This window comes from Dunckerocampus dactyliophorus, chromosome 6 (genome assembly GCF_027744805.1).
Source record: "Dunckerocampus dactyliophorus isolate RoL2022-P2 chromosome 6, RoL_Ddac_1.1, whole genome shotgun sequence".
Taxonomy (NCBI): domain Eukaryota; kingdom Metazoa; phylum Chordata; class Actinopteri; order Syngnathiformes; family Syngnathidae; genus Dunckerocampus; species Dunckerocampus dactyliophorus.
The window spans coordinates 18,347,144-18,360,088 of record NC_072824.1 but is presented as its reverse complement, the minus strand read 5'-3'; the positions used below and the strand labels follow the sequence as shown (position 1 = coordinate 18,360,088).

Sequence of the window (12,945 nt, the reverse complement as noted above, 5' to 3'; positions counted from 1 at the left end):
GCAGTCTAAATGAAGCAGTCTGAGAAAAAACTAATTGTAAAGGGAATGTTTGCCATGTGTAAGTGTGTGCAAGCATTAGAAGGCAGTCACAATTTGCCATTGATTTGGTGAGCATTACTATGCAGGCCATAGGCTGCGTGTCTTGTTCGTGCCTCCACTCACGTGTCTGTGCTTTGGATGCATGCGTTCATGTAAGCACGTGTAGTTTATGTACCTCCACAGCCAGTTGTCCGAGGCTCTCCAGGAGATAGTCAGTTGCAGCGGAGACTTCCTGAACTACTTTGGGATCTGACTTTACATCCTTCTGTAAACAAGACAAATAACAGAGTAAATATATACTCTTACATTGCAGCTTAACATAACAATACAAAAGAATGACTGGTTAAGTCTACACTAATGCAGGTATTTTTTTTAATTGCATTTCTGTATGCATTTTACAAATGGCCAATAGATTAATTGGATGTTCTGAAGTCCTATTTTAAGGCATTATCGCCTTACAGGAGCCTAACATATCTATATTTATTGTTTTTTCCTTTGTTAACCTGCTTCAAATCTTATATGCCTCCATGCCAGAGACTTCCACATGTATGATTCCCACTTTTGCTTCATAATGCAAATATATTTTCAGGGTCATAGAGAATTATTTTGCCTTGAAATCGGTAAATAATTGTTTTAATACGCCTGTATGTGTGGACTTCACTAAGATGTATCCTCTAATAAGAAAATATTTTTGCAACATGAATTTAGTACCATAATGATACTGTCAAAATAAAGACACGTAACGCAGCAGGAAGCATTCAAAGTTGACAAATTATAACAAGGGGGAGAAAAGAGGGAAGGTAGAAAAAAAAAGATGTCACAGTGGTTTGGCCTCTCGTGTTCTCGTGTGTCATACTGCTGCATGGACAGTGGGTCTGATCTCACCTATCACTCAGTAGTCAGCTGCTAAAATGTCTCACACAATAAAGCACAGGCATTGCTGCAGTTAAAACCAAGTTGGAGGGGCAGAGAAATGCGTCAACTTTCTAGCCTACTCTCATACAGCTTTGTTTTCTGTTTTCCTAAAGATCTGACCACTCCAAGCATACAATCACACAGACTAACTATTTTCAACTAATTACTTGTTTCTTTAATCAAATGATTCTTGCCGTTAATAACATTCACTGTCTCTGTTCCTTTGTGGGTTTTGGTCTTCAAACATCGGTAGCACAGAATGTTTTGTTCACCTCTGCTCCGACTCCCGCATGACTCACTTGCCTGTGACTGGTATGGAGGGAAAGTGGGCAGCTTTATTGGGAAAACAAATGTGGGAGAAAGGTGACACTGGTCACTAATCTCTCTTGTTATAAAGCTAAAGTAGTTATATAGTACGTTTCACAAACAAAAATCTTCATCACCCACTTTCTTGCTCACAGCGGTTACTGGTAATGTTACTGTGAGTAGTGTATAGCGCATGTACAAACTTTGCTGCACATTAATATGATCAGTGCATATTTTATAACATAACACATGTGCAAAGACTGTCTTGGTCTTATTTTGCTTCTCACTGCATTTGCTAATGTGGTTCATGAAAGGAAAACTGCACTTTTTCAAATTTTGCCCATCATCCACAATCCTTATGTGACACATGAACACACGTCTTTCTCTTTACTGTGCGTTCTAAAGCTATAAAAACAGCTAAAAAGAGGCAGCTAAGAATGGCCGTAATGGGACGCAACTATTCCGCATAAAAAGCCTTCTGAAAAAAACTAAAAACTGCCAACAATGCTCCATTTACACAATGTGACCTGCATATTAACCATGCTATAGCAACATTGTTATTGTTATTAACATGGTTACAGCGAAGAACTACTTTACTAGCATAGTGACACCTCAACACCCTGCACCGGCTAGCTGCTATCCAGCTAGCAACTAGCTTCATGGATGACGGGGAAAATAAAAAATAAAAAAGTGCAGTTTTCCTTTAAATTGGACTCCACAGCTGTCGTGGGAGCTAAGGAGCAAAACAATACTAGAAGACCCCAATTCTTAATTACTGACATTAAAAATGAAGCCCAGAAAGTCATACTGTTGCATAACAGATTTGGTTGATTAACACACTTACCCGAATTGGCTTGAGGAAGTCCAAGTTCGACAGGAAGTGGATCTGGGCCTTGTTCAGCCAGTCCTTGGAGGACTTGCAAATAATTTCTTGCGTCAGGCGAGATACATTGCCATCAGCAATATGGACAAACTCCTCCAGGGGTGTTGTGTTACATAGGTCTCTGAGATGGAAGCCAAAACCTTTAGTCAGCACCTGGATACAGAAAGGGAGAAGGAGACAGTGATTATTCCATGACACATAAAAGGTAGGGGTGTTCCGAGCGGATATCACTCCAATATTAGCGAAAATACTGTACGAGTGTCAAATTATATTGGTGATACAAGCTGTCCATTCGAGACTCCACGGCAGCACTAGATAGAGCCCACGCGATCACAACAGCGTGTGCTAACATGCTAAAAAAGTTAGCAAGGAGCAGGCACGACATCAAAGTCCGAAAAAAACGTTGCAGGTAAGAGCAAGGACTTTATTTTAGATATTAGCTGCGTCCAGTCCAGTGGAGCTAATGACGTCTCTACTTCTCAGTGGGAGACCTTCAAGGACATAGGAGACGCTACCCTTTATCAGACACAATGTTTATTTTTATGTACGTCTATGCTTCAAACCTAAGAAACATTTGTCCTCTAAGTGTCCTTGACCAACCTGCGTACTGCCAGCACGTTTATCATGCTATTATATGTACTGTAAACACAAGCATTATTATAAACAAGCGTGTTTTATGGACTTACTGAAGAGAAATAGCTGTAATTAGAAGAATACATCAAAGATATGCTCAACATACTGTAGATTTGCTGCAAACCAATTACCAAAATGGCTAGCAAGCCCTCTCCTTGAATAACGACCTTGCCAGGTTAACAGACGCACATCGTCACTGATCAATAGACGTCTGTGTAGCAGCGGTGGGCGGAGCCGAGTCACATCGCGTGTCTGCACGTGAGGAGGGACGGGATAGGGGTGGGCTGGCAGCAAGGGGAGCAGCAAGGGGAGCGGTCACATGACTCGCGCGCTCTGCTATGATGTGACTTACTGGCAGCTGTTGTTGACGTGGATGTAAGCTGGTTGGCTAGAGAAATTAAGATGATGTGAATGGGAGAGGAGGCGTGCGTGCGTGAGGATGATTTCCCAATGCAAGAATATATGTATATGTTAAATCCATTTGAGAATTGTAGTTTATTTAAGCAGAATAAGGGACAGAAGAGATCATTTGTTCTCACAGTGTCTGCACCCATCTAAACCCAACCCAGAATGATTTTTTTCTGGTATTAAGGGCTTAACAGACTCCATCGAGTCAAGGTCACTGGATTTGTGCATGAGCACTGAGTAGGAGGATTTATGGTCTGTATCTTTTTATTCAAGTACAGTACATTTTAAACAACAAATTGTCACTGTTTTGTGTTGGGCTTTGACATTTGGAAATGCCAAGTGTGATATTCTACCTTTTCCAGATTGACGTCAGCCTCTACTATCTGCTTCAGCGCGTGACGAGGAAGTGAGGCGTTGTGATGCAAGAAGTGGGAGAGGGTTTCGTTATCTTTCAAAAAGTCCTTCAGCTTGAAACCTAGAAGCAAAAGAACAACATATAGTAAGCACACTACTTCATACATAAACGACAGGAAAAGCACAAACATTTGTTCCTGCAAAGTGTGTGACGAGAATGTCTCCAACTAAGCATTCCAACAATGAAATCATTCTGATGTTACCTTGTTCAATATTTACCCTGTAATTCAAGAAAAGGGGGGATGTATTGAGGACTATGTCATAACATCACAAACCAGAGTACTAACGGTCTGTTTAGCACCTCCGGAGGACTTTTTGTGCCTCCTCTGAATACCAAGGATGTCAACGATGTGTCTTAACAACCTGACTCACTTCCATGATTGCACACATTGAACTCCTCAACCTCGGTTAAGGTTACTTGAGGCCGTTCCACTCTGCTCTACATGCAACTAAATGGTTTGTTCCTGTCTGACGCACACACACAAAACAAGTTTGGTTCAGACGGAGTGAACATCCTGAGGGAGGAAGTGACTGAGAAAAGCGTGGTTCTATGGCTGCATGAGCACAGTGTGGGTGTTACATCGTGCACTTGTGTCTATGGGTGACCTCAACTCTCCCGAGGTGAATCTCCATGGAGGGCTAATAAGGTCTAATCAGTGTCCCAGTAGGAAAGAAAGGCCCCAATTGGTACTGGGCCTACAAAGACCCTTGAGGACACAACAGAATAGATGCTACAACCTCATTAAAATGGGAGGTTATGCAGTCAGCCAAGATGCATGTGTCCATCCCAGGTCCTTTATCTAATCTGTGTAAGTGTGTCCTCATTTACTGAGTCTAAGTGGTTGAAATTCTTTTGTTATCAGGATCACAAGAGTTTTTCCTAAGCCCAACTCAAGCTTGAAGATTGAAAATGACAAAGGTTGGCCTCTGCCAGTGTTTTTTTTTTGTTGAAAAGTCCTCACGCCTCTGCAATTGGCTGGCGACCAGTGCAGAGTGTACCTCGCCTCTCCCCTAAAGTCAGCATACCCCCGCCACCCAAATGAGGACAAGCGGCATAGAAAATGGATGGATGGATGGGTCCTCACTCCTTAGCAACCAGTCTCATCACAACCAAAACTGGTCCATAAACAGGCTGCCATTATTGTGAACCACAGACTCCCAATTTTACAACCCAACAAACAAGCACAAAAAGTGGCGAGAACAGTGGGTTGCTACACAACTCTGACATCAATTCCACTAGTTTATGGTTGAACTCAACCTAACGAGTTATGCTCCTGCCAGAAGCTAAGAAAGGCCTTTTCTGGAAATGAGACAGCTCAAACATTGCACTGTCTTGAAGGTCGACAAAGACTGTTAAGCCTTGTTGGACGTCTGCACTTTAATGAATGCCATTCCGGTTATATGCAAAATATGGCCATTTTCACTCTCCCTTTATTTTCAGTATAAATCCCATTCCCGATTCACATCAGCTGCTCAATTGTTAGCAGACACGTGAGTGCTTCCCCTCTTATCTCTTTGATCCATGCTCTAATTCCGAGAGCATCACTCTGCAGTAGAACTGCCTGTGTATTTTCCAGCATTAAACATCTCCTTTTTCCGAGGTGAAGCAATCCTTCATGCTGGTGAAAGATCACCGCACACTGCGCATTTAGTAATTGATTGAGATTAAGGCTTCCAGTTAGAATGCCCATAGATTAGGTCATATCTAATGTACAATTAACAAAATCGACGGGAAAATACAATACAAACACAATAAGCAATATTACACAAAAGGCACAGGAAAGCATATTAGTATTTACAATTCTTTCGACATTAATATGACTTTCTACTGTAAATAATGTCAAATAATTGTCTTTTTGAGGGTCTGCTCTGCCTTGCAGGGCTGTTGCATAACAATGTTCTGTACCTTTGGACAAAAAGAACAGATGGGTTTGCAAAATACAGCAAGAACCATTGTTGCTGTGTTTAGTTGCATAACAGCTGAAGGCGGACATCAGGGTCTCGTGCAAATAAGCTTACAGTAGATTAGATCAATTAGTTCCCATTAATACATTAATGGGAACTAATTGAACTGATCGCATGTTTATTGGACGTGTATCTTGTTTGTTTTTTTCAAATAAAACAACTTACATTACTAGATGAGATAGATTGATACTACTGTTGGTTGCTCCTGCGCTAGCTTTACATTGGCTGAGTAGTGTGGTTTATTAAAGCCAATTATGTTGCCTTCTTTTGAATTTTGTTTTGGTTGCTCATTGTATGATTCCTACAAACCTACAATGCATTGCGAATACTTTTTTTTCCTTAGATTCTCCTTTCCTTCGGCAAAGTGTTTCATTGTTTTACATTTCTGCAGAGTCAAAAGGGTACTCGTTCCTAAATTTAAAACTGTCTGCACCAAGTCTGCCCAGTGATGTCGTCAACGAGACGTTATTTTAGAAACACAACCTTTCTCTACAGCTAAGGTCACAGCAATGGATCTTTTTCTCACTCTCTTATAAAATGTTGCCCAAAAAATCAAAATGCTTGAACGGTGTGTTTCAACTAAGCTCCAACGTGTGCCCTCAGAGCCAGGAAGTGGCAACATTCCAGTTGGGACAATTTGCAGATTTGTGTACCGATTACACAATCATTTTCAGAGTGGTGCATATGCACCTCTTCTGGCACATAATAAGACAGGAAAGGAAATGTAACACCCAGTGACTTCTGATAGATGGGGTCCCTCCAGGCTGTCAGACAGTGATAAGAAACATGCTTAGTGCTCTGGAGACTTTCTTGTATAAGTTGCTGACCTTTACAACTCATTTCATTTTGCAACGCACAAATCGATTGCTTAGCAATTATTCATTTAAGATCTAAGTGTGCCTTTTAAGCGACTGCATGGTATACATCAAGCAAGTGAACATCCAATGTGTCTGTTTTCAAAAGGGGTTGAATATCTCGAAAAAGAAGCTTTATGTTTCTGTTGACTAGTATAATTCATCTACAGTAAATAGCAATGAAGTGTATGGTTAAATCACATCTGGGTTTGTGTAGTTTTGAAGCAAAATGGATACAACAGTGAACTCAACAAACATGGGGATATTTAAAACTCAGGCCTAATGCAAAACAAAAAATGTGACTATATTCTTACGGGCGGTGTTTTTCTGCATCTTGTGAAGGGCCCTCAGCAGTCCACGGTAGCCCTCATAGCTCCTATCATTCTGGGTGTACAGCAGAATCTTCTTAGCATCGATAAACAGTCGGGAGAGTCTGAAAACACAACACAGTACGCACACATTCCCAGTGAGACAAGAGAGATATTCCACCTAATTATGTCAATAATACAAATATTACACTCACGTGCCACAGCAACCTAATGCTACTGTATATCAAAAATGTAGTATTTACAAAGACGCAGGTAAATATGGTCACCAAAAATATTGGAAACAGCTTTTATTCAGTATGCAGTTGTACAACACTGCAAACTGCAAAACATAGTAATAAACATATTGTTAAATGAATACCTCTCTGAAAGTGTCAATCAAAACTCCTCGTTATTACTTTTTTAGATGTAAATAGAACAGCTGTTTCGGATTATTGCACAAACAATTATTACGCAAAAAACAATGACTGCGCTAATGTGAATGTGAAAGGTCATATTCATCACTCACATTGAATCATTAAAGTTGCCCACCACCCCGGGACTCTCTCCAGGGGTTGGGCTCCGGAAGCAAGGGTTGTTGGCGTTACAGATGATTCCTTGTACCCAGGGCAGAGTGCCTGCTGAAGGCATGGCCTTGTTTGGGAAGTGGCCTGAGAAGTTCAGAATAAAACGCCATGATTATTTTTGTTAGTATTAGTTTCACCATCAAGACGAGGAAGAAATGTACGAGCCTCATTTAAAGGGTTGGGCACTGCAAAATCATTTTATCATGAAAGCATACTTCCTCAGGAAAGAGGTCTTCTGTTATTGTGTGTTGCAACCTAAACCCTTAAAGAGATTGTTCACACTGGATGCAATGAATCCTCTTCGTCGCTTTCACAGCAGTAAAGAAACCTTCGTTGGGATGCAGACTAAGCTGTTAAATCAGCTCAGCGGAGAAGCGACGCAAGATAATGATTGTATTTTCCTGAAAATCCCACCACATGTCCAAGGGGTCCAAGTAAATATTGACAAATCCAAAAGATCCCTCTGTGATAACATGCAAAGGATGATTCACGTTTACCAAGAAACTACGCAAACTTTGTCTAAACTTTACCTTATACACAGAAAACATACTCTTATTATGAACAATGAATAGTACAAATGGCATACAAATGACTTTTATTAATTAATACATTCAGTGTTTCGCAATGTGTACTAAATCCCAATTTTTTATTTTTTTTGTAGTACGGCATATCTTACATTCATGCTGCTCGTAGGGTGGATAGTGTATCCGAACCGAGATGAGGATGAAGAAGATGAATAGAGGCCAGATTATTTCAATCAGCAGCTGAATCTGAGAAAAGAAACCAAAAAAGAGGGATGAGACAAGAAATTCACAGAAGCACTGTGTCCTGATTGTTTTGTTCTTTTTTTTGGTTCAACTTAGGTCATCTTAAGTGCTTTAGACATAAAAACAAGTGCATGTGTGCTAGCGGAGGGGGTCTGTCAGGAGTAATCCTAGCATGAGACTGAGTAGTAAAGTATATGGGTTAATAAGGGGAGACAACGAGAGAAGTCTGCAGGGTTCAGAATAGACTGCTGCCCATCTGTTCCATATGGCTTCTCTAAGTCTGTACCAGCATGGCAGACATGCACCGAAAGCGGTGGTGGGGGGAGAATAAAGACATTCTCTCTGACAGTACACTGTACCTCTTTGTTGGAATCAACTGGACTGAAAATGAAGCAGCAATTGTGCCGTCACTTCGAGGAAGGGTCCTTCTTGATGGAGGGATAAAGGACTGCACTGTATGCAAAACAGACCTCTTGTTTAAACAAGAGGGTGGCTCTGTGCTTCGGCCTAGAGCTGAATTTGATTGAGATAACTTTGAGTGAGTGGACGACAGGCTGCTTAAGATGTTAACTGGATTATGAAGACGATGTGTTATTGTGTCATCACATTGTTGAATGACTCACAGCAATATGAGCTGTAATACTATCCAGGTGCCAAAGAGAGGACTATCATATCGTTTATGTGTTGCACAGTAAGAAAATATCTTGTAATATAATGAAAATGATGCAAGATTTGAGTATGCCCCATTTTCAGATTGAAAAATTGAACATTAAACCTAAAAAATAAAGTACAGCAAGTGATGAAAATCAGATGTATATATTAATATAGACAACGATATTCACAAAAATTCACTTAAGCTAAAGTCAATCTACCATCGGACCTGTTAGGTCGACTGAGACAGTTGAGGGGTAAAGCATATGTATTGTGTGTAAAATCTACAACTGTTGTACAAATAAACACATTGCTGACCACGCTACTCCTACTTACAGTCTGCCTTCTTCGGTATGTGAAGTTCTTCCAAAGCAGTAAGCCCAGCTGAGTGGAGACCGCCATGCCGCCGTCTTTCCGAGCTCACTGAGCACACTCCAACTCCTCACTGTGAATCCATAAAAACAAGTTGGTGGTTGAAGCTTCCATCATCAGGTAGGATCAGATTGGATACTGTTAAGTAACTCAACAATTCAGAAGAAGTTAGTCAGAATGGGAAACGAAAACAGCTACCTTAGGAATGCACACTTGTCAAAAGGGAAAACAACAGATTTGCCTATCAAATTCTATTCCACCAAGTCTGACAATTGTGATAGCCAGACAGTGAATGAGTGAGGAAAGCAGGCAACCACTGCAAATTTCAACATATTTCAAGTCCAGTGTCCAAAGGTCAAATGACAGTTCAAAAAAGGGGTGACACAAGTGTAAAAGTACATCCAGTTGACATAGTGCCAAAGTAGTCTGCAACCCTTTAGAGTCACATTTTGCACCTTCTTACTGGCTACAAATGTAAAGTACTCCCATTGCGATGTAAATGTCAAACCCTCACTCATCTAACTTCTAAACAAGCCAATGACGGTTTCATCAGTGGGTTTGATGAAGAAAGCTAAAGCTGTCTTTCCCTGTGAAAGCCCAACACAGACTACATTTCGGTATTTGACGCATGTAAATGCACATTTCTTTGGGATAATCAGTTAAAAATGAAGGTTCATGCTAATGCAGCTCCTTTTGTCACCCCACTCCCTGAGATAAAGCTGATTGGATGGAATACAGAGTTCGATGACAGCAAGACCATGTCAAGGGCAAAAGGATGTGCAAACATGGGAGAGAAAAATAGCTTGTTGATTATTTGCTTGAAGGATAATCCTATCATTATTGTGGTTTTGTTGGTATGACATCTTGCGTAATATAAATTCTTAACATAACACTAATTCATATTATCTCTGGCATGACTGACATTTTATAGCTGTATCAATATTTTCTGCCTTAAAGCAAAGTAGACTGGCAAACATTTTTACTGTCATACCCCAGCTAAACATCAGACCCATTTTGTCCACAGTTTCACAAAAGCAGCATTAAGTCAATTCACTGGAATGTCTAAAATGTTGCAATAAAAATCAATAGGAACATCAGGATGACCAAACGACACAATGAGCCATGGACATGGACTGTTTCACATCTGCTTTCTCTGTGAGTCATTCAATTTAATGGAAGCACTCACGGCCGTTATTTCACCATCTTGACTGTATTATGTTATGTACACTAAAATGAAAAACACATCATTTGCATTACATTACCAGCAAATAAAAAAATACACTTATTTTCATCAGAATTTCTTGCTCTATTAATGGATTTCAACAGGCATTAAATTAACCAAAAGAAAAGTGCCCAAACATCTCTCAACACATAAAGCTACGGTATATCTACGCGACCCGCCTTGACATACACATGCAGACTTCATTAGCCACGCCTGCATCATCTCATGCACAGGTGTCAGACTCAATGCCCGACTGGGGCCAGATGTGGCCTGCAAACAATGTGCTTGAACAATGCACAGCTTGCTGGATGGATGGATGGATGGATATATTGTATTATATTATATTGTATTGTATTGTATTGTATTGTATTGTACTCAGTTATAAGTGGCTCTCTAAGGGCAGCCATAATTGTGATGTGACCCTCAACAAGTTTCATCTGATGAGATCCAATGAATCAGTCTTCCTTTATAAAGATATTAATGCTTATTTGACACTGTTATTAATATAATACACTGCATCTCTGACAGAACTCAGAACTGAGTGGTATTATCTTTGTAAATTAGGGTTGTCTTGCATTTAATCATATTGTATTGTGCATTTGTAACTAATATTGTGGCCTGTACCTGCATTGACACCATCACCACATTAGTGCATATTAACTTTTCCACTTTATCACCTAGTAGTTTACACACATTATGCTATTGTACATTTTGATGAAGCACCTCTATAGCACCTTCATGTGGCGAGCCACACAAGATGGCATCCTGTTTTCTACTGGATCTAAATGCTATTACCTTAATTGTGCAACGTAAGTACGTACATTGCTTGTAAATGTCGACTCACTTTCCAGACTTCGACATCGACTGGTTGTTGTGTCATTTTTGCAAACATCGAGGTGCTATTAGACGTTGTTTTGAATGAAGAGTTCCATTAAACAAGAATGGTGCAGAGCTAGAGCGCCCCTAGTGGTAATAAAGCCAAATATGTCCAATTTTAGACTTGTTTACCATCCATTCCAGTTCACTTGTTATGTCACATTTATTGTTATGACTTCATTCATTCAAGCAATGCCATAAATCGATAGTTTATTTAATCTTCAGGTAAATTAAACCTTGCTCAAAAAATGTAGATGCGTTTCGTCAAATTAAATTTAAAGACAATAGCACTAATAAAAACAAAACATCGCATTAACCTCACACAGTTTTCAACGGAGCCAGCCGCAGTGCTTCAAATTTTGCCTTGCAAAGACAACACAGCAAACGGGCAGACAAGACAACTGTTGCTGTTTGATTAAGTCATTTAAATAATTGGTTCTCTGATCCTACGATTTTTTTGCTTTTTTTTTTTTGCTTTGAGCCGAGGTAACAATCAGACAGTCACCATCCCTGCGATGACCCACAAATGCGTCAAGCGCTGCATTTATCTACGACAAAGGAAAACGCCTTACATCTTCAAATGCATCACCCTATGAAGAACAATACCCACTACCAATATCTAACAGTGCTTGGCAATATCATTGTAAATCCAAGACACAGCGTGGGTTTCTCCCTCCTAATCACACTTTTCTAAATGCTTATTAAGATGAAGATAAAATGGCGTTTATTTTGAAAGCTCCTACCGGAAATAAGCACAATAATTAGTTTACCCTTGACAATAATCCAGTCAATAGAACACACGGCAAGAGAGGAGGATACTGGCATCACACACAAAACACTTGAGTAGTGACAAAGAAAACATTACATGTTTTACCATGAATGTCACCCCTCCTTCAAAAAACAATATTATGTCATGTAACATGCAGATTCAGCATGATGTCATTCTTCTAGAAACGCATCAAATATAATTTCGGACAATTAGCACTTGGAAACAAAGGTTGAACAAATGTTCATTAAAGAATTATCTAAAAATATGTATATATACACAGACGTGAAAATTACAAATTAATTTGCTCTGACATACAAGCAAATCCACTTGAATTACACAAAAAATCCAACTCACCGACCTTTGTTGTGAATATTGTTGAATATCCTCTCCGTTTTTCCTTTCTCATTAATAGAAATAACTATTCCGGAGAAATAAAAGTGAAGAAAAAACGGTACCACCTCCTACTCCGTAGCGGGGCTCTGCAGCTGTGTGTCTGAGTCAAAGCAAACACATTTTCAACCCCAGCAGGTTTTTATACCCCGCTTGGTGCCGCGTAGAAGCAAGCAGGAGAGGTAACTATCGGTCACCACTAGCTGCCTCTAACCCATATAAGGAGCGCACGTGCGCAGTCAAAACAGCTCTTAAAGGGCCAGCGTCAAAACACTGGCGCCGCCTTGCTTGACTGAGGTGCTCTACAAATGTAGGTGTTAAGTAGGTTACGTACATAGGAATTTTAATTACATTCTCTTTTCTGTCGACTACGACTTTACAAAATAATGATTTGACAACAAAAATAATTTGTTTTAGCCTCACAGTAGACCTCAGCAACATTTGTCAAATTCTTTTTTCTGGTCATTCAACACATTTTCATGCACAGATCATAGGGATACTGCATGTAGAACAATTAAATACTCAAGTATGACTATGTCAAATGACTGCTGTGTAAATAAAGTCAAGCTTGTGGCGGCCTAAGGGTTTT

The 12,945-nt window shown here is 40.0% G+C and overlaps 1 protein-coding gene across 1 annotated transcript in view; it reads right to left on the bottom strand.

Moving 5' to 3' along the window:
* The window catches only part of LOC129183345 (phospholipid-transporting ATPase ABCA1-like), a 42,964-nt gene extending 30,471 nt beyond the window's left edge, over positions 1-12,493 (bottom strand). Inside the window, exons 1-8 of the mRNA XM_054780465.1 lie at positions 12,325-12,493; positions 9,064-9,172; positions 7,986-8,079; positions 7,252-7,393; positions 6,732-6,850; positions 3,538-3,659; positions 2,105-2,296; positions 215-304 (exon numbers count right to left, since the gene is read on the bottom strand). Of these exons, the coding sequence (XP_054636440.1) occupies positions 215-304; positions 2,105-2,296; positions 3,538-3,659; positions 6,732-6,850; positions 7,252-7,393; positions 7,986-8,079; positions 9,064-9,129 (825 nt within the window). The 5' untranslated portion in view covers positions 9,130-9,172; positions 12,325-12,493. The remainder of the gene's footprint in view (positions 1-214; positions 305-2,104; positions 2,297-3,537; positions 3,660-6,731; positions 6,851-7,251; positions 7,394-7,985; positions 8,080-9,063; positions 9,173-12,324) is intronic.
* Between the last annotated feature and the right edge of the window lie 452 nt (positions 12,494-12,945).